Here is a 26839-nt window from a genome sequence, read left to right on the forward strand (position 1 = left end):
AAATGATCAATATGTGACGATAGAGTAGAATCTCAGCTTTCATTTCCTGATCTAGATATGTTAAACAACTTAAAACATGCCACCTGTTATTAGAACCCAGCCATTTTACAAGTAATCAAAACTACTGGAACATGTGACTGACAGGTGTTTCTTTCTGCACAGGTGTGCCCTGCTATATTGATTGTTTAAACAATGACTACTTTTGGTTTGAGCCTTGGGTTTTGCCTTGGAAGGGTTTATGTGAAGATTTTATATTTCTGCACTCGAACGATGGATTGTGATGTCAATGACTGTTGTTTTTGGGGTTTTCTTCACAGCTCTCACAATATTTCTGTTGATGTTTTCCTTAGCCGACCTGTTTGATGTCTGGTTGTTAGTACACCAGTGTTTTCTTTCTTTCCCGGACATTCCAAATTGTTGTATTGGCTGTGCTCAAAGCTTGTCCACTGCCTCTGATTGTTTCCCCCTCTTTTCTCAGCTTTTCTCAGAGAGACAGCTCTCTGGTCTTCATGTTGGTTTATCCTTTTTAAAAACAAAAGCAGTCTTCACAGGACTCTTCGCAGGGCTCAAACCAAAAGTAGACGTTAAGAGCTATTACTTGTTTAAACAACCAATCTGACATAGCACACCCGGGCAACAAGAAACACCTGCCAGTCACGCGTTCCAATATTTTTGATCACTTGTAAAACGGGTGGGTTCAAACAAAAGTTGCCATATTGTTTAACAAATCTAGATGTTAATATCAGAAAATTAAAGTAGAAATTCTGATCTGTCATCTCATATTCATTTTTTGTTCTCAAACCCAAATGTCTTCATTGCACAGAGGAAAACAAGCCTTGCTGTTCCAAAACTTTTGGAGGAGACCGTATCAATATTTGTGTCCATTTAGAACATATTATCTGTCAGTTACATCCTGATTATGTACTCACAAAATGTTGCATGCCGTTAGGACAATTCTTTAATGTTGATCAGCAGGAAGACGTTTGTTATCATTTGTAACAAAAACGTGTAAATAGTGCATTCTAACATAAAAATAGTAAAGAACAAGAAACTAAATCCGTTTCTCTCTCAGATTCTGTTTCTTTATATCAGCCCCAAGCCTCCTTCCTCAACCCAAACCAATCTTCTTGTAATGAAATAACCCCCCCACACATTCTTCCTAACATTTGCAATAATGGCATTTTTAGCTGACGCCCTTATCCAGACCGATTTACTTTTATACAACTGAGCGTTAAGGGCCTTGCCCAAGGGCCCAACAGCGGTAGCTTGGCAGTGCTGGAGCTTAAACTCCTGACCTTCTGATCAGTCACCCAGAACCTTTAACCACTGGGCCACCACTGCCATCTGTTATAACTCTTTCAGATGTTGTACAGAGCCTTTTTCAAATCGGCTCTGCTGACCAAACACTTCTTCCTTTTTGTACTTTTCAAGCCATTTTTTTGTTGTTGTTGCGAAATACGGAGAGTGGAACATGAAAATTAGAACAATACCTGATATGTGATTCATTGAAAGTGTTACACAAAAGTTTGTACCTCCCTTCATTTCCGTGTGAGTGGGGGGAAAGGGAAAACGTAGCTGTTTTTCAAATTCCATTATCCTTATCCTGCAGCAAGAAATGGCTTATAAAGTACAAAATGGAAGAAGCTTTTTCGGTCTCCACGACTGAAGAATGCAGTGTATCACAAATGGCAGGGTTATAACGGACATATCAGGATATATTATAAATATATTTAAAGACAATATAAACATCCATCCATCCATCTTCTATGCCACTTAATGCTTTTCAGGGTCACGGGGAAACCTGGAGCCTATCCCAGGGAGCATCGGGCACGAGGCGGGGTACACCCTGGACAGGGTGCAATATAAACACATTGTCTTTAAATCTTGTTCAATTGGATTCGAGTCAGGTGATTGACTGGGCCAGTGTAACACCTTGATTTTTATTTTCTCTGAAACCAATTAAGAGTTTGCTTTGCTGTATGCTTTGGATCGTTGTCCTGCTGGAAGCTCCACTCACGTCTCATCTTCATCATTCTGCTGGATGGCAGCAGATTCTTCTCAAGAGTCTCCCGGTAAAGGCCTCCATTCATCGTTCCTTCAATTATATGAAGTCTGCCAGTACCACGTGATGAAAAACAGCCCCACACCATGATGCTTCACCTCCACACTTTTCTGTTGGTGTAGTGTTTTTAGGGTGATGTGCAGTGCCATGTTATGTCTAGTAGACACCATTAAGGACCAAAAATGGTAATGGTTTTAATGGTTAGCTGATGGGTTTGTAATGGTATTTGTAGTAGAACCCATTAAAATTTCTGTGACGGTTTCTATTGTGCAGGGAATTTCTCATTTAAATAAAGACGACTTATTTATCTGGATAACGAAGGCGAGTGACGGGGAAGCCGCAGATGACTGGCAAGTTGCGATGAGGGGCGTGAACTTCACGCAAAAGCGAAGTTCACATGCAACTCGTGCGCACGAGCTGGTCCGCGCGAGCTCTGAGGATTCCACATGATCTGCTAGAATAGACTAGATAGGATAGTGTAATGTCGCACTTATAACATAGACTCCGTTTTCGACTCGGTTTCGGCTGGGGAATGATGATCCAGAAGCGGGACGGGCAGTGGCTCCGGCGCGAGCGCAGATAAAGCAGTTGTTCTGGCGGTTCACGCGCGCCCTGGGTACCGTATGCACGCGCGGATGGGCGCAATGCTGGAGCGCAACGCGTCTCGGGAGCGGATGGACTTCAGCTCCAACACCTCGGCTCACATGGGCAGAGAGCCGGGATTCGGCGGGCCGGTGCTGGTGCTGCTGGCCGCTGTCATGCTGCTGCTCATCGCCGTGATCGTGCTGGGAAACGCGCTCGTTATCCTCGCCTTCAAAACGGACCGGAGCCTGAGGAGGCAGAGCAACTACTTCCTACTGAACCTGGCCATCTCAGACTTCCTAGTGGGTAAGAAGGGTCTGTTCTTGTGCAGTGCGCAGTGATGCATGAACTCATACAATGTGCACCCCATAATGCTGAATTAACTCACACACACACACACACACACACACACACACACACACACACACACACACACAGTTACACTAGGTGTTAAATGCACCCATGAAATGTTGAGTAACCACTTAAACTCCTGGCTTATCTGCTAGATTTTCACCTCAAAGCAAAAAATATTCAGTGAAACATGATACACACTTTACTATTCATTAATCTATGTACAGTGAAACTATTAGAAAAGATAACCTGTGTAGTTACGAGGAATTAACACAGATCTCAATCTGCCAGGTTTAGGATTTAAGGTGTTGAAAAAAATGAAAAACATTCTTTTCTTTTTTTTCTTTCTTTCTTTCTTTAAATTACAGTGTTTAATAAATTAATGTTCATTATAGTGATCAGATTTTTCATGAACGGGTTCCCAGCAGAACCTCTGTAGAAATCCTGCGACCATCCAAGCAATTCTGAAGAATTAAGAATGTAAAAAAAAAAAATTGGTAAAAATGTCAAACGTTTCGTTCTGAAATGAACGTTCAGAGTGTTGAATCGACTATTAAGATGTTTCATTAATGCATTTTGCATGAACGGTTACGTTGTCGATCGACCGTTTTAATGTTGAGGGATGGATTAACACTGTAAAATCAGCACATCCCCAGTGGTAGTGGGTCTAAACTCATGTAGCTAGAAAAAGAGGCGGGGCTACGGAGGTTTACAGGTTCGAAATATTTTAGAGTCGTTCCAATGTGTAGTTGTTTATCCAAACGCACGTACAGCGCAGTTGATTATAAACCGTAGATGTCAAATTGACGTGTTTTGCATTTCACGGCGTTCATAAAAGGTCACGTGAAATCATTGTTACAATTCCCTAAGCAGAAAATGAACACGTTTCCCTAGCTTCGACGGTGAGAAACAGGATTAACCAATCAGGATCAAGCATATTTTCCATGTCGGTCCAGATAGCTACATGCTAAACTCGGGGATATCAAGGTGCTAGCCGAAGAAGTAATGCAGAAAAAGAAGTGTACAGTGAGATAAAAAGTGCTTTTATGAGATAAAATGTCTTTTCTCTCTCTTATTGCTAGCATGCGATCTATTTAATCGTTTTCATTGGGATTGTCATAAATGTATTTTATGTCAACGTTATTAGTATGGCACGATTGGTTGCCAGTGCTTCAATAAAATGTCTGCCATCACTGCTTTTACGCTCCACACAAAATACATGCATGTGTCCTACTTTATTCAATATAACTATATAGATCATGTCGTGATTTTCTCCAGTATATTTGCAAATACCTCCTGAAATAGATTCCTTGCTACGCCACTGATCACACACCTTTCCTTTTAGATGCACGGTCGTTACTGAGTATTCATAGTACAGTTACTGAATAATAAGCTTTTTTTAAAATATATATATATATATATATATATATATATATATATATATATATATATATATATATATGAAAAAAAACAACAAGTTAATAATAAGACAGGACTTGATGGGTTGCTTACATAACCAACACCGTTTTATTAACTCGTACCATACTGAAGGAATTCTTAAACTATAGTGTGTTATTTGGAGGCAGAAACATCCAGACAGTATTAAAAAATGCAGAGTAGAAATGAAAAAAAGAACACAATGCATCATCAGATGAAGGACAAATGAGCAATTGAGCATGTGTGTATCTGGACAACATGCGTCATTCTGTAATTCCACGGCTCTGTTAATTACAGTTTTTAGTTTCGGTGCATCAGTGAATGGGCCCGAATTAAAGCCATTTTGCCAGGACTGTACAAATGGCAAAAATATCTGTGGGAGTAAGCATGATTGCACATACCCTTCACTCATCACAGAAAGCATGTTAAATGAAATCAAATCTTTGCATTAAGAAATGTTCTCATTCGTGTAATGCTAAATCCTAGAGCTAGCGAGCTGTATGAATGCATACACGTATGTATTTACATCTTGCTGGATTTATAGAGACTCACACGAAGGTAGTGAAGTAACCGATGGCACTGGAGGAATATTCCTACGCTGAGGAATTCACAAATACAGTGTTAAGCACTTCTTGTGTTCAGCTGCTTGTGTTAATCGAATGCTAGTGATTTCTGCCTAGGATTCTTTGTCTAGGTGGATAATAGTGTTATTCCTTCTTCTAGTATACAGTATAGATTAATGTTGTCTCTCCTGTAATACCACTGAATCATCAGTGTTTCCCAACCATTTTAATAATGATACACGGAATGTCCAAAAGTATGTGGACACCTGACCGTCACACCCGTAAAGTATGTGCTTCTTCCTCAGAGTGTTGTAAACAGTTTTATAGAATGTCTTTGGATGCTGTAGCATTACAGTTTCCTGTCACTGGAACTAAGAGGCCCAAATTTGTTCCAGCATGACAGTGTCCCTGTGCACAGAGCGAGCTCCGTGAAGACATGGTGAACACCATGGTGACATGGTGAACCCCACTGAACACCTTTGGGATGAACCGGAACACCGACACGTCCAACATCAGTACCTGATCTCACTAATGGTCTTGTGGTTGAATGAACAAAAATCCCCACAGCCACGCCCCAAAAACTAGCGGAAAGCCTTCCACAAAGAGTGGAGGTTCTGAATCTGGAATGGGTTCAACAAGTTCAACAAGCAGATATGTATGTGACTGGTCAGGTGTGGACAAATTTTCGGCCATATAGTGTAAGTAAGGAATGAAGTACTTTTTTTACAGGAAATCCTTTAGTGTTAACAGTGAATAATTTCCTATAACAGCCCATCTTGAAGTGTTTTATTCCTCTAATACTACAGAAACTTGCCACCATTAGGATAAAATAAATAAATAAATAAATAAATAAATAAATAATGACACATTGTACTTTTTATTTATTTAAAATGACTAAAACTTTGACATTTTGAAATTTTCTAATAAGTATTAATAGCAGTAGTGACGGTAAGTAGAAATCTGATTTCTTTGTTTTTGTGTATATCTCAATACTAAATTGTTTCAGAAATGAAAACAAAATCTAAGATAAAACAGAGGCAACCTGAGTAAACATTTGCCCCTGTAGTTACTAATTCCCCAAATCTATGAAACTGCATTCATGATGGGGTTCAGCTGGACTAGACACAACCAGACCTGATTAATGTGAATACTGATTACTGTGATTGAACTCTGTTCACTCAAATCAACACTTAAATAGAACTTCTTCAACAGCATGAAGTTGGTTAAAAGGTCTTACGCAGTAACACACGATGCCAAAATTGAAAGAAATTCCAGAAATGATGATGAAGAAGGTGATTGAAATACATCAGTCTGGGAAGGGTTATAAAGCTATTTCAAAGGCTCTGGGACTCCAAAGAACCACAGTGAGAGCCGTTATCTCCAAAAGGAAAAACTCATCACAGTAGTGAACTTTCCCAGAAATGGCCGACCTTCCAAATTTCCTCCAAGAGCACAGCAACGACTCATCCAGGAAGTCACAAAAGAGTCAAGGACATCATCAAAGAACCTACAGGCCTCTCTTGTATCAATAACGATCACTGTTCATGACTGCACTATCAGGAAGACACCGGGCAAAAATGGCTTCCATGGAAGAGTGACGAGGTGAAAACCACTGCTAACCCAGAAGAACATTAAGGATCATCTGAATTTTGCCAAAACACACCTTGATGATCCTCAGACCTTTTGGGAGAATGTTCTGTGGATTGATGAGTTGAAAATGAACTGTTTGGAAAACAGGAGTCCCGTTACATCTGGAGTAAAACAAACACAGAATTCCACTAAAAGATCATCACATCTACGGTCAAGCATGGTGGAGGAAGTGTGATGGTGTGGGGATGCTTTGCTACTTCAGGGCCTGGGCAACTTGACATAATTGATTGAAACATGAATTCTTCTCTCTACCAGAAAATCCTAAAGGAGAATGTCCGGTCTTCAGTCCGTAAGTTGAAACTCAAGTGTAACTGGATTATGCAGCAAGACAATGATCCAAAGCGTAGGAGTAAGTACTAGTCCTAACAGTAAGTGAAAAACTGATCTCCAGATATCTGAAGCATTTGGTTGCAGTTATTGCTCCTAAAGGCAGTGCGAACAGATTTTAATTTTAAGGGGGCAGTTAGTTTTTCCTATGTGTGAAAGGTGTTGGATAACTTTTTTGCTTGAATAAGAAAATGACAAATAAAAACTGTATTGTGTGTTCACTCAGGTTGCCTTTGTTTTATGTTGTATTTTGTTTAAAGATCTACAACTATTTAGTATGAGATATACACAAAAACAGAAGAAATCAGGATGGGTCAAATACTTTTTCACAGCACTGTATATAGAAAATTTGAATTGATTCGATTTATAAGTTTGTTTCTAAGTCTAACTGGGGAAAAAAATACACGAGGTAGTGTGGTAAATAAGGACCTGAGTCGGATATACTGACCGATGTATGCGTTTAATTGCTTAAAAGGGCTTAAAAATCAACCCACTGGATGAATCCGTTGTGTTAGGACAGTTTGCAGTGTATGGAGTCTCCAGGCGTGTGATTGTGAAAGCTGCTCTAGCTTAAAAGAAACCCCAAAAACACAGATAGTGTTTGCTTTGGAACTGTATATGGTCGAAACGCTTGGAATGTTACAGACCTTGTTGAATTCTCACGAGAGAACTAGAGGAACTGCCTCTTCTCACTATTACGATCATATATCAGGGTTGTCAGGCGCTCCTCCAATAAATCGTATGAAAGATTTAGCTCTTGGAAGATTGATGTAATTGTTTTGGAGAAACGGAACGTTTCGATGATCCTCATCTTACATTAGACATTAGAATGCATTTCTATTGAAAGGACTAATATCTGTGGTAGTAAACTCCACATATTTTTCTTCGTAGTCGACTATTACTTTGAAGACTGATATCATTTTTTGGGGGAAGAGGGAGCAGAACAAAAGTAAGACAAAAAGAAGAAAAACATGTTTGCAAATGTATGCATGAGCGCATGTTGTGCCTAGACAGGCTCATTAAATGCCTCCAAAGTGTTGAAAGTTTGGCTGTGATCTGTCATGCTGGGTCTTGGTGTCATTTGCCTCAGTTATTATTCTCGTATTGTCGAGATTGAGTAATTTCCGGCACCTCATCAACGAGAATGCAGCAGAAGCAAATGAGGGCAAAAACACTACGTTTCCATGTATAAATCTGGATAATAGTAAACAGCATCGGCATTTCTGAATTCTCTATGACATTTCTCTATGAATGCGCATGATAACGCATCCACAAGGCATATACACATTACTTACGAAAAAGCATTGCAGTTTATAGCGACACATTTATATATTGTTAACAGAACCACGGCGCCTTTGAATTCTTGATTCTGATTAGTCAGAACAAGATGATTCATTTTCTATACCAGCACCGCTGACAGTTGTAATTCAAATCAATGCGCTCCTTCTAATGCATTATTGTTCCCATATTAGCAACGGACACAGGGACGTACAGTATCTCACAAAAGTGAGTACACCCCTCACATTGTTGTAAATATTAGATTATATCTGTTCATGTGACGACACTGAAGAAATGATACTTTGCTACAGTGTAAAGTGAGTGTACAGCTTGTGTAACAGTGTACATTTGCCGTCCGCTCAAAATAACTCAACACACAGCCATTAATGTCTAAACCGCTGGCAACAAAAGTGAGTACACCCCTAAGTGAAAATGTCCAAATTGGGCCCAATTAGCCATTTTCCCTGCAATTTATACAAAACATCTCCATAATCAAGAACTGGCATAAAGGTGGAAGAAACTAATCTCTTTTTTTTTTTTTTTGCCTCAAATGAAAAAAAGGCTTTGTTTCCAAAATAAATCCCCACAACTTTAGCTTGAGTTTAGTCCGTAATCGATTTACGTGAGATTTAAAAAGATACAGATTCATCAAATATAGAACCATTCTGTCACAACTTCTACTTCAGTACCCACTAAGGTCTCAACTGATAATAGATTTGCTGCTTGTTTCTTTGACCTCGAAAATACCATGGCTTTAGATTTTCTATTCCTAATATTCCTAATAATATTCCTAATGTTAAAATCAAGATGACTGATAGAGATAATAAAAAGTAGAGAGCTAAAACAATAAAACACCCCTCATGATCTCTAACGTGAAGATGGGTGGCCTTCCATTCACACATTGTGTCCTGTCCATGAAATCATTTTCAAACCAGGATATAGTGTTATTAGACAATCCTATTCATTTCAATATACTGAAATCAACAGTATCAAATGCCTTAGATAAATCCATCAAAAGTGATGCACAGTGCAGTCCTTTATCAAGTGCCTCAATAATGTTATTATTATGTAGTTATCCATGTTTGTACAGTCTCCTCCTTTTAATAATGGGATAACAAAAGCAGATTTCCCGATTTTTGGAATTTCATTTAAACACAGCGATAGATTAAAAATACGTCAAAGGGGGCGGCGGTAATTTTAAGAAAAGTGTTTCTAATTGATCAGGACCAGCTGACTTACTCATATCCAATCATTTAAGAGCGTTTTGAACCAGACAAATTGTAAACTATTTAAAACTGAAGGTAAGTGTCTTCCTCTATAATCCATATCGTTGTTAATATCTATAGTTTTAGGTGCCTGAAACAGAGACACATCAGCAACAAAGTGCTTATTAAAACGGTTAAGCGTTTCTCCTCTATCCGAGATTTTTTTTACAGAATTATCCATTATGTAGAAGGGAAGCTCTGCAGCCTTTTTTTTTTTGCCCCTATAATAGAGTCAGTATTTTTCCAAAATCTCATAGGCTTGTTTAAGTTGTTCCAAAAGTTGTTCCATTTAAAAAGTAATCAGCTTTAGCTCTCCTAGCGCATCGCACTGCGCATCTATTACAGAGTTGTCTAAAACAAAGCCAATCAGATTGAAGCTCAGAGTGCCTCGCTCTAGCCCAGGCAACATCACGCTCGTGAATCAAATCTGATCATGTAGGTGATAATGTAAGGGTTGTCACGACCCTTTACACGGTATTTTTTTGAGAGGAGCATGTCTGTTTATAATAGTAGTGAGCCCTTCATTCAAATATTTCCAGGCACACTACTGGCATATCTGGAATCAACAAAATCTTCTCCCAATCGAACCGAGCAAGGTCACGAACAAAACCTTATTCACTAAATTGAGACATACACCGCCTGGTAATAATACGAGGTTTTTGTTTTGAGTGATTTTGTGTTTATAACTAATGCAATTGCACAATGATCACTAATATCATGTGCATAGACAGATGCTAATGAATATGTATGATGTACATTTGTAAAAAAAAAAATAATAATAAGATCAGGAAGTGATGATTTATCTGGCTTTTTTAGGTTTAATCTACTTGGTGTATTTACTAGTTGCTGAATATTAAAAGTATCACAAAACAACTTAACCTCAACAGATAAAGGCTGCAGCCGATTCCAATTAAAATCTCCAATTAATACCATTTCCTTAAAATTCAGCGCTGGTCAAATATCCATCAAAGATGAAAGGGATTCATTTGTTGCTGATGGAGGTCTATAACAAGCTACTACAGTAAACGCCAGAGTCTTTGAAAAGACTTCATCAACTGCCAAGAGTTCAACTTGTTTAGAGAATGATTTAGCTAGCAACAAAGTTACCTCATATTAATTTTTTTGTATATAACTCGCTAACCCACCTCCTCTTTTTAGTCGATCAGTTCTAAAAACATTAAACCCGTCAATATTAATAGCATTGTCTAAAATGGAATAATCCGGTCTCAGATACGAGCCGTCAGTCCAAAAAGATCCCCTCGATGGTTTCCGATCGTTTACTCAGACAAAAACACAGATCGGAGATACTTACTAATATTTCCAAAGTTAAAAATGAAAATGTGAGCTTAAAAACTAACAATATATTAACGGAATGTGAGCTTAAAGCGAAGAATAAACGATGACCAAACGAACAGACAATCATGCTACTTCTGCGCCATCTTGGATTCTGCTCCTCGTATCGGTGATATAATGTGTTTTTAATACTACTACTTATAATTTATCCATAGTATATGATAAAGATAGCTAAAAAAGATAAAGAAAAAAAAAAAAAAAGTGTCATGGATTTTCATAAATAATTCTACCGATGCATGTCATGTATTTTGAATGACATCTAACATCTATATCGAACATGATCTAAAAGTGTTCATTATAACTATGACCTTAATGGAAAGTGTCATTTTACGGTGAGTTGTGTTTGAGTAATGCGGTTTAAATAGTAGGAATTTGTCGTAGAATTGTAATTAAAAATGTCCTTGCAACAAGGATTGTTTCCTGTCCTTCATTCACCTGGAATTGATTTGATTTTTACGGTGACTAGCTTTGACATTTTCCAATTTCGATTCCAGGATTGGGGTCAATTAATGGAGTCTAGTTGACACTGAAGGACTGGATGTTGAGTTGAGCCCCTTGAGGAAGAAGGCACTAAATTGACATTGCTAACTCTGACTGCTATAAAACTGTATGAAGGATGTGTTGGCAGCTCAGTGAGGGCTGATGCTGCGAGAAGGCTGAAAGTTTGACAGCATATGGAGCGATATGTGAATCCTTACAGCCGTAACTGCATATGGAGAGATATGTAAACACTTTATTATCTCCGGCAGCATTGTACCAAGTATCTCAAGCTGCATCACGGGTGTAGTGTGAGATAAGCAGACCTGTTTGGATACACATAGAGAGTATATAGAACCGGGGAGCATTTCTCCTCTTGTATACCTAATATACTGCCATACCATGTCCAACAAGTGAGGAATACAACATGTAGGGATGTTTATATTCCATAAAACATTTTGGGGGTGTTTAGATTTCATATCCGGAAGTGTTATATTTCTCTTCTCCGTAGTGTGAGACTATAGTGATTTTTAACAGCAAGCAAGAAGTCGTTCTCTGCATTGTCGGGTGTCGGAATCGGAAAAGTGTTCATTCATTTCTGTAGCATACTATCGAAGCCTTTCCAAGGCGGGTGTGGCTACACGTGATTAGGACGGATTACTGGTCCAAGGAGTTTCATCTCAGAGGAGAAGCTAATGATCATATCAATGAAGTTGCCTTGCTTAGTATGAATTTAACAAGCTCACCTTGCTAGCTAGCTAGCTAGCTAACATGCCTACTTTACACCTATTGGTTTAACAAACTCATGTAGCTCACAAAATTGTACTTGAAGAAACTAGCTAGCGAACCTTAGACACGTAGGTCATGTTCTTACTAATGGACACTAATGGATGTTGTCATCGTAAAACATTACGTCTTGAACGTGACCATAAACAACAAAGTTGTAAGCATCAAGAAACTTGTATGCTTTCAGTTTTTCTCTTTCTTTCTAGTATTAGCGCCCTATGTTTCCATGAGATAAACATATATGTCTGGCCATTATTTTTTTTTTTTAACGATAAGTTTAGCTTATTGTAAATTAATTGTTAATATAGGAATGATGAATGATAAAGAGTGCATTAATATAAACCTGCGATGCGTGATGACCTGGTCTTGAAGCCAGAACTGAGCTGGCAAATCTTCTGACCGATCAGAATCCTGAATTCAGCACTGCTGTGGCATAATATGATATAATACACCTTGAATAGTTTCGATTCAAGCTGAGTAGTTTCATTTATTTGATAAAGATTCACATTTGAACTGAATATTGAGTGGTGAAACCTCATGAGAAAATACAAAATGAGTAGGGCCTCCCTTTGCTCTCAAAACATTCCTTTAATATTCTGGTCCAGACTGACATGATTGCATGACAGAATTCCTGCAGATTTTCCATGTGCACATTCATGTTGTGAATCTCACTTTCTACCACATCCCAAAGGTGTTCTATTAGATTCAGATCCGTTGACGGGAAAGGCCACTGTAGAACATTGTCATGTTCATGAAACGACTTTTGCTTTGTGACATTATCATGCTGGAAGAAACCATTAGAAGATGGGTAAATTGTGGCTATGAAGTGATGCACATTGTCAGCAACAACACTCAAATAGTCTGTGACATTCAAGCCATGATTGATTGGTATTAATGAGCCCAAAGTGTGCCAAGAAAACATTCCCCACACCATTACACCAGCCTGGACTGTCGACACAAGGCAGGTTGTGTCCATGGATTCATGCTTTTGGCACTAAATTCTGACCCTACCATCTGTGTGCATCAGAAGAAATCGAGATTAATCAGACCAAGCTATGTTTCTCCAGTCTTCAACTGTCCAGTTTTGGTGAGCCCGTGCACACTGCACCCTCAGCTTTCTGTTCTTGGCTGACAGAAGTGGAACCCGATGTGGTCTTCTCCTGTCGCAGCCCATCTGCCTCAAGTTTTGACGTGTTGTGCATTCTGAGTTGCTTTTCTGCTCACCACAATTGTACAGAATGATTATCTGAGTCACTATAGCCTTTCTGTCAGCTTTAACCAGTCTAGCTATTCTCCATTGACCTTTCTCATCAACAAGGCAATCCCATCTTCACTGGATGTTTTCTTTATCGCACCATTCTAAATAAACTCTAGAGACTGTTGTGTGTGTGAAAATCCCAGGAAATCAGCACTTAGAAATATTCAAACCAGCACCAACAATCATGCCACGGTCAAAATCACTGAGATTCCCATTCCGACGGTTGATGTGAGCATTATCTATAGCTGCTGGCCCGTATCTGCATGATTTTATGCATTGCACTGCTGCCACATGATTAGCTGATTACATGAATGAGTAGGTGGACAGGTGTTCCTAATAAAGTTACAGTGAATGTAAATAGAACAATCTGCTGTTTTATGTCGGCATGAGGACTGGTACTACGTGTATCTTCAGACAGTTTGACCTTTAACTGCTAAAGGTCAAACATTCTGATCAGGCTCAAAGGAAATATCTACGTTTCTTAAAAGCACAGTGATATTGAGCGATGCTCTTCACGGGGTGTTTGTGTAAAACGGAAAACAGACTGGCTCGGGTTACACAAGCAGAACTGGCATGTCTATATCATTTACAATTGCTTGTGTGCTGTAATAAACCCATTTTCATTTCAAAAGTTGTTTGACAAGATGTGTTGTATCCTGTACTCTACACTGCGAAAAAGAATCCTTAGCAAATGGGAATATTATTAATATAGATGATTTTGCTAGAAATGCATGCTTGAAATACGCAAGATTATCTGCTTATAGAACAATTCAATTCAATGCAGTTTTATTTATATAGCGCTTTTTATTGGGTATGCTTATTGCCCCGTAATGGTTAAGGACAATCTATTTTGCGTGAATGCAAGCAGGGACTCCGGCAAGACTAGCTATGACAGCATAACTTAAAGGGAGAGCCAGAAGCTAACAGACATGAGGGCTCCCTGTGACATAAGGCGGCCTGATACTCGACTATCAAGAAACATGGATGAATGCATGAAAGAGTGTGTGTGTGTGTGGGGGCGGGATGGTGGTTGACAAGCATCCAAACATCCCAGTTCACCACAACACTCTATGCCTGTGAGCCAAATACATTTTCAACCTGGACTGTCTGACTCCCGAACACTAATTAGAAGGCTGTGCACTATTCGAGGTACCAACAAATAGCCTGCACCTTTTGATCGAAGTAGGCGTGGTGAATCATAAAAGACCAAAAGTTCGCACAAGTCCTGTGGCGCAAGACCATTCAGTGCAATAGTATTGTTTTATAATCGGTGCGAAATTTTACTGGGAGTCAATGCAGTGTGGATAAGATATTGGTGATGTGGTCATATCTTCTGGTTCTAGTAAGAACACTTGCAGCTGCATTCTGGACTAACTGGAGTTTGTTTATGCTCCTACTGGAACATCCAGACAGTAAGGCTTTACAGTAATCTAGTCTAGAGGTGACGAAAGCATGAACTAATTTTTCAGCTTCGTGTACTGACATTATATTTCTTATCTTAGAAATGTTTCTGAGATGAAAGAAGGCTATCCTAGTAATATTATCTACATGAGCATCACATGAAAGACTGGAGTCAATAATCACACCGAGGTCTTTTACTGCTGTACATGATGAAACGGAAAGACCATCCAGAGTTACTATGAGAGCAGAAAGCTTACTTCTAGTTACACGTGGTCCTAGTACAAGTACTTCTGTCTTGTCAGAATTAAGTAAAAGGAACTTAATAAGCATCCAATGTCTAATGTCTTTTACACATTCCTCAACTTTATTAAGCTGCTGTCTGTCCTCTGGCTTCGCTGAAACATACAGCTGTGTATCATCAGCATAACAGTGGAAGCTAATTCCATGTTTACGAATAATTTGACCTAGGGGTAGCATATATAAGAAAAAAGCAGTGGGCCTAAAACAGAACCTTGTGGAACACCAAATTTAACCTCGGTATGCGTGGAGAAGTCTCCATTTACATCTACGAACTGATAACGATCGGTCAGATAAGACCTGAGCCGGGAGAGGACTGTTCCCTTAATGCCAACAACATTTTCTAATCTATCAAGGAGAATAGTGTGATCTATAGTATCAAAAGCCGCACTAAGATCAAGCAACACAAGCAGCGAGACACAACCCTGATCAGAGGCCAGTAGTGGGTCATTTACTACTTTAACCAGCGCTGTCTCTGTGCTATGATGAGGTCTAAATCCTGACTGATACATTTCATGAATGTTGTTCCTATGTAAGTACGAGCATAGCTGCTGTGCTACAACCTTTTCTACAATCTTAGAGATAAAGGGGAGATTTGATATTGGCTTATAGCTGGACAATTAACAAGGGTCGAGTTTAGGTTTTTTAATCAGGGGTTTGATAACTGCTAGTTTAAATGATTTATTTACATAGCCAGTGCCAAGGGAAAAACTAGTTCTTTTTAGAAGGGTTTTGATTACATCTGGAATAAACAAGACAAATTCAAGGATGAAATTAGTAAATATGTCTAACAGGCCTTTATTGTAATCTAATAATAATGTGATGTGATATGTAAGGAATACAACCATTGGGACATGCTCTTATAGGAAAATAATCAACAATGGATGTTGATTAGTTTGCAATACACAGCATATCTCAAAGTGTTTTAGTATGCTTACTTTTTTTTTTATTATTTAAAGAACATGTCATATTTTTTAATCCGTTTAATGTTGTGGAACATCAACAACGCTCAACTATAGCAACTATAACCAGTTGTTCCCTCACCAGCCTGATTTTTTCCTGTCTTGAAGTTAACTCGTCATGTTACTGAGAAACCAGAAAGCGCAAAGTCCTGAAAAAATCCCTTTAGTGGAAAACCCTTTCTCTGGATGGAAATTGATGACCCCTGGTCTTGAAGAATGTTGCTGAAGTTTGATTTGTTTGCTGTTTTCTACAGGGGCCTTTTGTATTCCAGTGTATTTGCCCTACATCTTGACAGGCAAATGGATGCTGGGCCGAGGGCTATGTAAGCTCTGGTTGGTGATGGACTACCTCCTTTGCACCGCTTCCGTCTTCAACATTGTCCTCATCAGCTACGACCGTTTCCTCTCTGTCACCAGAGCGGTGAGCCACTTAACACTTCATATTTCTTTTTGTGCTGCACGCTGAATGAGATCGGGGTCAAAAACTGTATAAGCAGACGTGCCTGTTTAATATTAGGAGTGTCGCGTAGGTCTAGTATCGGGAATGACTTTATAAATTATGCAAGCTGAATCCAGACAGAAATGAACGTTTGTACTACCATATACAAAGTCCTTATAGCACACTGCAGTGAAATGTTGTTTTTCAGGTTTTGGTTGCCTTTAAAACAAGCTATTATACAACAACTACGTCAAGCCGGCCAACCATAACACACTTGGAGGAAAGAGCTACCTGACCTCGTTTGCATACATGAGCTCACAGATGCCCGTGATTGGCTAGTGTTTCTGTGATTGACACAAGAGACAGAGTATGCCCCTCCCACCTAGAGACCAATGGCTGAGGCATCATTAGTATTCGACCTCGTGACTCCTGACCATAAGGAAAATCTTTTTCTGTTTCCCCAGTTTGCTACCCCAGTTTGTTTGTGATAATGTCTCCCTGCTGTCAAGGATACATTTCTGTTTGTCCTCTGAAAGCCTATAAATGTCTACTGATGGATTCAGTTTGTGTTTGCGTTTGAAAATAGCCAACACTTTAATACCTCCCGGATGTTTATCCATAGCCCTCCGATTTTCCTCACGCTCGTATAAACAGAAGACACCAGACATGGACAGACTTTTAAGTCAGTGACAGCACACTCCTTGTTTGACGTAGCTTTAACGTCAAGCAATTTTGTACTTAAACACCTTTTGTTCTGGAAATAATTGCCCAGTAATCCAAAATTCTCATCATTTCATTTCCAGGTACACACCTTGAACTTAGGTGACAGTACAAGGAAGCATTTTGGGTTCATGAGAAAGCAACAGTTTACAAAACACTCAAGGAGCAAATGTGGAGGGAAAAACAGCAATATAAATGTTTTGACAATGTCATAAGAGGTTTTAAAACCTCCTGACCTGCTTTCACGTCTTTGAGAAATCTGCCAAGCACATTGACTAAACATTTTCATAAAATGTGATAACTATTCTGAGGAATATCAGCCTTTTTAAACATCCTTGAGTAATCGAGTCAGTCTGTAATTTGCATTTGTATGAAACATGGGCATGCTGTCAGTCACAGATGAGATGTGCAATGATTTTCCCATCTTCCCCTTGCTGATATTTACCAAGTCTATGGCAATGCCAGTCAGTATGGCATAACACACCTCAACAAGCATGGGATATCAAAAAAAACAACTCACCCTAGAGGTCAGAATGGGCCGCCAGTTCATCACGCTGACAGAATTTATATGGGATGTGTTAGACAGAAGCGACGATGCTAAGCAACTGTCAAGTGCTCTAGATTTACAAGAATGTCTGAAGAAGCGCTGGAAAATATGTCAAGTGATTTTCTACTGAAATGACTTAATTACGTGTCTAAATGTTAGGACTGCTGCAAAAGCAAATCAAGGACTTTCAGTATTTTTACATCCTCACACTGCTTTGTGCGTTGGAGCTGCTTTTGTTTAAGTTTTCAGCGCTCTTAAAACCCAATGTTGTGGTTTACAGTACAAGAGGGTAATATTAGGTGATTCATTTCATACCCTTAAACGCACAGACAACACCAGGTGGCCCAGATATTCCTACCTCTTAATTACATATCTTTTCTGTCATCTCCATAGTCTATATCATGGATTAGTACACAAACAGAACAGCAACCAACTGGGATAATCCATAATCATAACCAGAAGACCAAGCGAGCATCCAAACCAGGAAGTAAAGAATTTGGAAACAAGGCACATGAAGAAATCATGCCTTAAGACCCCATTTAATTCCATTTGAAAGGTGCATTACGTAAGATAGTCATTGTTTGTCTGTTTGTTTTGTTTTCTTAAGATGAAGTTTCTAACAGTTAGCTGGGTTTGACATTTGTATGATTTTCTTTACTCCTTGAGCCTACTCCCCCATCACCGCCTTTGTTCACGAAGCTCCTCCTCAGGATCTTACTGTCCTTCTGAGAAGTTCGTATTTACCCATTTGGGAAGTCGTAACTACCACGTCAGGTTCGTTCAAATCACTTGCAAGATGGCGGAGCAAGATGGCGGTGTACCTTCTCTTAATTAACTACAAAAAAAGGGCTTTGAACAATGCACAGCAGGTGTGTTTTGCTTTTCTGATGTTTTGAATCAGTTTATGAAGCCACTGTAATCGTTAGCGTTACGTAGGATATCGTAATTGTACAACGCTATCGTATTTTGTGTCCTACTGTAAAGAAAAAAGCAAACACGTAATAACTAAAATCAGCCTCTGAGACGAGCGAGCATTCGATTTCAAGAAATTTATCTTTAAATACAGACGTTGCATCCGTTGACTCCACCATGTTTTCTTACTGACACGCCCCCTCAGAGTTTCCCATTCGTAATTACGACTTCGTGGTGGCGTTCACGTGCGTTCAACTCGTAAACACGATCGTTCCAAATTGACTTGACCGCTCTATTAGGTGGTCCGTAGAGCATAGTGTCTACAAAATCGCACCTTTAAAAAAACATTTCAATAAAACAATGAAAACCACGGAAGCGCTTCGTTTAAAATAATCAAAGATGTAAAGATGGTGTGTTTGTAAGCTATGATACTCATTTTACACCAATATGGGGAAACAAAATATGTACAAGTATAGCAATAATTCACTGTCCCACTGTCTCATGTCATGGTTTTGCTTGCAGATTGCTACAAACAACATATGCTAAGAGGAAGATGAATAAAGAGAGCTCAGGGGCAAATAATATTTAGCAGTGTGAGGTCTAATCTTTTTTTTTTTTGGCCGCTTTACATCGTCTATTGTAGTAGTGCCATCTTCATGAGAGTTTGGCGAAACTGTTTAGTTGTTCCTCTGCTAAGGTGGACTCAGAGGTAGATGTCCTCATTGTGTTCGTACATTCGTTTATATAATCTCGTGTACCAGTGATTGTAATGAGTGAACAGGGAGTTTGCTTGGCTTGATTGAGAAGGGGCATGGTTGTCGGCTGTGGATTCCGGTAGCTAGACTTATTCCATTAATTGTTCAACATTAAATGGTAAATGTTTCTCCCAAAACAAAAGGAAATTGCCAGAAATGTAAATCCACCCACTCATGACTGATCGAATGCTGGAGTTGCTAATCCAGTTTAAAAATCGAAGCACACTGGTGCTGTTTCTGCTGTCGTTGCTTATACAGAAATACAGATGAATCACGCCTGTTGTGGACCGACTGAGGACCTGATGTGATGCTTCGTGTGGTGTAAATTTGAGACTCGAGACAAAGAACCAGCAGGGTATAAATGGACAAACGGATTAAATGCCGAACACAGAACAGGCGCGCACAGTTTATGAACAAGCCAGTTAAAGGACAGGGGGGCGGAGACAAGACTGGAACCCAAAACAAAGGCACATCGCAAAACAAACAAAAGCGCAAGACAAAGAACAAGCCCACACAGCTCTTACACAGCGTGCTACATGCCGAGAGGAGGGGTTTGTGACGCTGTTGGTTATTAATAGAAGCGTAATGTGATTTACAACATGGAGAGAGAAAAAAAAAAGTTTATACCAAGTGCTTAGTAATTAAGTGTGTGAGCCGTGAGTGTTTATAAATGAGTCATGTTAATGTTATGGTAATGTAAGTGGCCACCTACTGATCTAATGGACTGGTGCAGTAAGCATCTAAACACAGCGCTGAAGTGTGACAAAAGGTTCAAAGCTGTCGTAGGAGCTTCGTCTGAGCCCGTGACCCAGTCGCCCCGACAATGTCTGCTTTTGTTTTCTCTCTCTCTGTCTCTCTCTCTCTCTCAAACACACACACACACGCGCGCACACACTTAACATCGGGACAGTGGATATGAGCCGCACAAGCATAATCTTCAGCCTTTAATCTGGAAGTGCACACTGTTTGATCTCACAGACTCTGCCTTTGTGTGTCCCACTCTACTTTCGATTGTAGCTTCAATCAAAAGGGGCAAAGAGCACCCGAGAGCACGCAACAACACAGAAAAGAAGCACACTACTGTGGTGTGACAGTGTGCTGGAAGCTAGTTTGTATTTTGTAACATTAGCGGTGAGACAGAGCACCTGGTTATTGAATGCAAATGAGGGGCCGTGATCATAAGAGGGAAACGGTCCATCAGCCGGCTATTTAAAGGAACAGGCTTTTCCAGGGAAAAAAAAAAGAAACAAATCTCACATTTCGTGCAGACACTTGTTGCATGTACTGGAGTTTCTGGGAAAGTTAGCGATGTATATCGTAGAGCTTGAATGTGATGCAAGAGCAATCTGGATCAACAAGACACCCTGACAGTAAAACAAACATGAATCTGAGACACAAAAAATAACGTTGAAGAAATACTCATACTCCTGCCAAACCAAGCCCGTGTTGAAGCGGTGAACGTGCTTCATGTGCATCATTTATCAAGCTGAATATGACAGTGAAACACATTTATTTGTAAATCTTTCGGGAGCATTTCAACAAGAAATGCGTTATTCATGAAAAGCCGGTTTGTTTGCAAAAAAAATAAAATAAATAAATGTTTGCGTAAATTTCCATATATCAAATCGTATAACTGGGAATAAGTTCCTGCAGTATTATTTACAGTCAAGTTTATTTACGCTGTCTAAAGTCCAAAGCGTGTATTTATTTCCGTTATGAATTTAATGAAAGTTCGTAACGTGAAAAATCTGTTGTTTCGTATAATTGACTTGATTTCCAAATTAAATCCATAACTAAAAAAACATTTTATAAGAAATGGTGTCAAACTAAGGAGGAGGAGTTAGTGTGGGTCTGTTAGCTGATGCGCTGCAATGGCTGAGCTGCATTACTGGAATAATTTAATAAACATCTTCATTCTGTGGCGGTTAGAACGTTCGCCTCACACCTCCAGGGTCGGGGGTTCGATTCCCGTCACGGCCACGGCCACTCTCCCAGTGCCGTGGGGGTTTCCTCTGGGTTCTCCGGTTTCCTCCTCCAGTCAAAAGACATGCATGGTAGGCTGATTAGCATGTCTGTAGTGTGTGAATGTGTGTGTCATTGTGTCCTGTGATGGATTGGCACCCTGTCCAGGGTGTACCCCGCCTTGTGCCCCATGCCCCCTGAGATAGACTCCAGTTTCCCCGCGACCCTGTAGGAAAAGCGGTATAGAAAACGGATGGATCTTCATTTTGTTTTCCACTCTGTCCATTTTGTGGGTGTCACTTAATATCAATATGTCGTGAAAGCACTTAAACACTTAAATAATTAACGGGTATTTTATCGACATATGCATGCAAACATGAAGAAAATCAGAGTTAATGAAACCTTTACAAATGGGAATTTTTAGTTAGTGTGACACATGAAAAGATTTACACCCAACTTTACTAAAAGCTTGATAAATGCAGTCTTAACACATTTACTGCTTGTCAAACAGCTGAGATATGAAGTTATTTCCCAGGACGTCTCAGTTGACTCAGTTTATGAAAACAGTGGGAGCAGTATTCCCAGTGGAGTGATAAATCATTTGTGTCATCAAGGCTCAAATTCAAAACTCTTCAGCGACGGGTTTATTCCATCAGAAGTTCAGCTATTTGAGAATATTTGCAGAAGCATGTACTCATGTTTAATAATAGTATTAAAAGTCTAAATATCACAAACTTTTTGACTTTTTTTGTGAATTTGTTAGATTCGATCTGGCATTTGGGTCGAAAATAACCACTGGAGGACGCTGTATTCTACTGTGGTGTTATTAATATTATTATTATTAGTAGTAGTAGTAGTAGTAGTTAATACATGCATTACACAAATGATCAACTTTGAAATGAAATGTTAAGGTAAAATATTTGAAGGAACACGATTTTAAGAAGCGAAATCTCTCCCGTTTTGGGCGTTAGTTAGTAAATTACGTTCAAACAAATAAAGCAGCGTATTGAAAAGCATACGTGATCATAGTGTGGATTTAAAAGGCTCTATAGAGTAACATTGCGTTTAGCAAAGAGTATCTGAGCTTTCAGAAGTGATAAGGTCGTCCGTATTCGGCTAGTATTCTAACAGCCTCGTTACGCTGTAAATATACGTTTCCGTATTGAAGAGATTTTGCTAGCTGGAATCTCAAAACGACTCTTCACCCAGATCGAACCTTGTGATATTAAGGTCATCAAGTTATCATCCAAAACACAGATGGTGCCTGTCATCTCACATTTGTGGAATGCTTTTATTAATGACGTGTCTTGTGAAACCTTGGGAAATAATGAATTGATGCCAAACACGAGTAAACTGCTTGTGATGAAACAGTCCCGAAGGACGACAGAATTGTGAAATTACATTTTGAGACTGAAATATTGGACTACTATACACAGTAAAGCCCATTTTTACTGTGTCACATGGCTCGCACGTTGTACCTACACGGGATAAAAACCATTAACCATTTAACACTTTTTAGAACTTTTTGTTTATTTTTCTAAGAGTGTGGTTACGTAATTCATATTGTTACTTTTTACAGTTCATTCTTTTTCCAGACCTTTAATCCATTTAGATGCTTGATCTTTCAACTGGGATTAGATACATAGGGTATTTAAGGGTTCCTGCAGAGGGACAAACCAAATAAGTACTTGATGGTAGGATATGATAATGGTATGATTATTGGGGTGAGTGATGAAGAAGTCATGTAACACTACATGAAACACTCCATCCATCCATCCATCTTCTACCGCTTATCCTTTTCAGGATCACGGGGAACCTGGAGCCTATCCCAGGGAACATGGCGGGGTACACCCTGGACGGGGTGCCAATCCATCGCAGGGCACAATCACATACACATTCATACACTACGGACACTTTGGACATGCCAATCAGCCTACCATTCATGTCTTTAGACTGGAGGAGGAAACCGGAGTACCCGGAGGAAACCCCCGCAGCACGGGGAGAACATGTAAACTCCGCACACACAGGGCCACGGTGGGAATCGAACCCCCCGACCCTGGAGGTGTGAGACGAACGTGCTACGTCACCGTGGGCCCCCACTTGATATCTGTACTTTAAAAAGTAGTCTATTGGTAGGTGGGAGTTCCAGTGGGAGTTGGATGGATAGCAACAGATGGACAGTCAGAAAATGATGTAAGTGGTAAGTTTACCTGATAAAATGGTCGACGAGTAAAGTTACAAGGCCGGTGGACCGAAAGAACTAGCAGCTCAGTGGATATATTGGTGTAGCATAACATTAACCTTGCTGCCTCAACGCACCAGGGCGCCTGGTTTGATCCAGAGCCCGGGTTAATGCCCACTTGGGTTTCCTCCAGGTTCTCTGCCAGTTAGTGGACTGGCTACTCTAGATTACCCCTGGGTGCAAATGTGTGCATGGTGACCTGTGATGTACTGGCATCCCATACAGGGTGTATTCCTGCTTAATGCCTAGTGTTCCCTAGTGATAGACTCCTGGTCCATCATTACCCTGACCGGGATAACATGCTTCCTGTAGATAAATGTTTAAAAATGTCAGATTTCCATCCATTGCCAAAAAGGTGTTCAAGTCATCATCTACATGGGCACCATGTTCTAAACTCTGGCTGTGCATCACACCGAACATGGCACTGTGCCACTCTGTCTTTACGACATGTTCAAATCCCCATGCCACGCCACTGCCTCAGCTCTAAAAGGTCAGGTAAGTGTGTTGAATAACAATGAACGGCCATTAACATCTGCAGAGATCATCAGGTAACACACGGACTCGGCACGCAGCAGCAGCTGTGGCTCTTTAATATGGTCATTAGGAGGAGCTCTTCTGAGTGAGCGCTCTAACTCGAGAGCTCTTCAATCAACAGCTTGAGACTTTACTTTCCCTTTGTGTGTGTGTGCGTGTGTGTGTATGTGAGTGTGTTACTCTTATATACGTGCCACATTTCATGTTGTTCTGTATACACCATGAAAACTCGACAGTCCTCTTTAACACTGATCGGGTGATACGTTTCATTCGGTTTACTACGGCGTTCTCAGACAACGGATTACCACTTCGTCATGCAGGTTCAATATTAATTACATTTGGCTCTAATTCGGATAGCTTTCGAGTTCGAAGGGTATTGTGATGAGTTAGAAAGCATGTTGTTACCACCCTGACGTTGATTATTGTCTTATAAAAGCACATAAGTGTTTTATACCTCTTATACCACAGCATTCTGACAACACTGACAGTCTTTTCTTCATTGTGACGTGTCTTTGTTTAGGCTCTGTGGCCCTGTCTCTACAACTGTTTTGCATGTGTTTCTCAGTGTATGATTTCCAGAGTTCTGGTTCATTCATATTTATGGATTATCACTTTTTGAACCTACCTGCCTGTGCTTTGACCTATGATATGGATTATGACACCGATTGTTTGGTTGTCCCAATAAACACAATGAGTTTGCGCATTCTTTTCAAGTACCACATGTTATAGTTGAGCACTCGCGATATAAATTCATGTTATCGCTTACTTTATAACGGCTATAAAGTAACCGAGCAACTGGAAAGTGCAAAGTCTTCGGTCCCATTTCTGAAAGCGTAAAGTCACAGCTTAAAGTCTGACTGTGACAAAGTGCTGGCACTGGAGAGTCCTTTTAAAAATGATAAATAAACATCTTCTCACAGAAAACGTCACGTTATGAGCAATTTCATACAGTCCCCTCCAAAACTATTGGAACGGCACGGCCAATTCATTTGTTTTTGCTGTACAAAGACATTCGGGTTTGAGATCAAAAGATGAATATGACACGAGAGTTTAGAATTTCAGCTTTGAATTCCTGGTATTTATATGTAGATGTGTTAAACAATGTAGAATGTAGCACATTTTGTATCAGACCACCCGATTTGTTGGCGAGCAAAAATATTGGAACGCATGACTGACAGGTGTTTCTGGTTAGACTGATTGTTTAAAGAATAAATAGTCCTGAAAATCCACTCTTGGTTTTAGCCTTCAGTTTCACCTGTGAAGACTGCATTTGTTGTTAAAAAGCCAACATGAAGATCAGAGAGCTGTCTGTGGGATAAAAGCAAGCCATTTTGAAGCTGACAAAAGAGGGGAAATCAATCAGACGCATTGCACATAGCCAGTATAACAATTTGGAATGTCTTGAAAAAGGAAGAAACCACTGGTGCATCAGACACAAAATGAGTCAGCCAAGGAAAACAACAACAGCTGATGACAGAAAAATTGTGAGAGCTATGAAGAAAAACCCAAATACAACAGCCAGTGACATCACCATCAACCTCCACAGGGCAGGGCTGAAGGTATCACGAAGAAGCAGAAATATAGACGCCATACCACAAGATGCTAACCGCTCATCAGCAGTAAGACTCAGATAGCCAGATTGTACAGAGAAATACAGAGATGAGCCACAAAAGTTCTGGAACTGAGATGAACCTCTAGCAAAGAGATGGAAAGGCCAAAGTGTGAAGAAAGAAAGGATCCGCTCAAGATCCAAAACATACAAGCTCATCTGTGAAACATGGTGGAGGTAGCGTCATGGCTTGGGGCTCACATGGCTGCTTCTGGAACATTCTCACTAATCTTTATTGATGATGGTAGCATGATAGTAGCAGCAGAATGAATTCAGAAGTTTACAGGAATATATTTTTTTTCTGCCAATTTACGGAGAAATGCATCCGAATGAATCAGGAGGAACTGTCGTCATGCAGTGATCCGAAACACACTTCCAACTCAACAAAGGACTTTAACAACTGAAAGAGGCTGCGATAAAAGCCTGGAAAAACATCACAAAAGAAGAAACCAACAATTTGGCGATGTCAATGAGTCGCATTCCTGATGCCGTTACTGCAAACAAGGATATGAAGCCAAATATTAAGTATTATTTACTGCAAGACGTATCTGTTCCTATATTTTTGCTTGCCTAAAAAATGATGTGGTCTGATACAAAAGACTCTGATTGGCCTTTCCAACAGCCTTGGAAGGGACCGTACATTTTATTAATCCGCTTATGTGGAGCATCCACCATACAAGTCCCTGTGTAAGCTGTATAGAAATGATAAAATACTGCTTTGGTTTGTTTTTCGTGCTTATTGACAGTACAGCATGTCGAGAATTCCCCCTCTTGAGAGCGCACCATTTTTCCCAGCGTGATGAGCGCTGTTCTCGTTTGTTTCGTTTCGACTTCATGTCTTGTGATTTTGTTTGTTATGGGCATGTGCATTTGTTTTGGTTTCTGTCCTGGCTGTCTGCCCCTGTTTTGTCACTGGTGTGTTACCCGACTGTTCTGAAGTGTTCTATGTTTTTGTGTTCCATATTGACCCATGTCTGTTTTCCATGTTTTCGATTATGGATTCTTTCAGTTTGTGTATTGATCCCCTGCCCTAGTGAACAACACCACGCTGAGTATACGCACATGCGTTG

The 26839-nt window shown here is 39.8% G+C and overlaps 1 protein-coding gene across 1 annotated transcript in view; it reads left to right on the top strand.

Annotated features, from left to right (window-relative positions):
- The first annotated feature begins 2251 nt into the window (after positions 1-2251).
- LOC108267321 (histamine H3 receptor) overlaps positions 2252-26839 on the top strand; it is a 31542-nt gene continuing 6954 nt past the window's right edge. The window contains exons 1-2 of the mRNA XM_017471345.3: positions 2252-2950; positions 16304-16470. Of these exons, the coding sequence (XP_017326834.1) occupies positions 2686-2950; positions 16304-16470 (432 nt within the window). The 5' untranslated portion in view covers positions 2252-2685. The remainder of the gene's footprint in view (positions 2951-16303; positions 16471-26839) is intronic.

The sequence above is a fragment of the Ictalurus punctatus genome, chromosome 7 (genome assembly GCF_001660625.3).
Source record: "Ictalurus punctatus breed USDA103 chromosome 7, Coco_2.0, whole genome shotgun sequence".
In the NCBI taxonomy this organism is placed as follows: domain Eukaryota; kingdom Metazoa; phylum Chordata; class Actinopteri; order Siluriformes; family Ictaluridae; genus Ictalurus; species Ictalurus punctatus.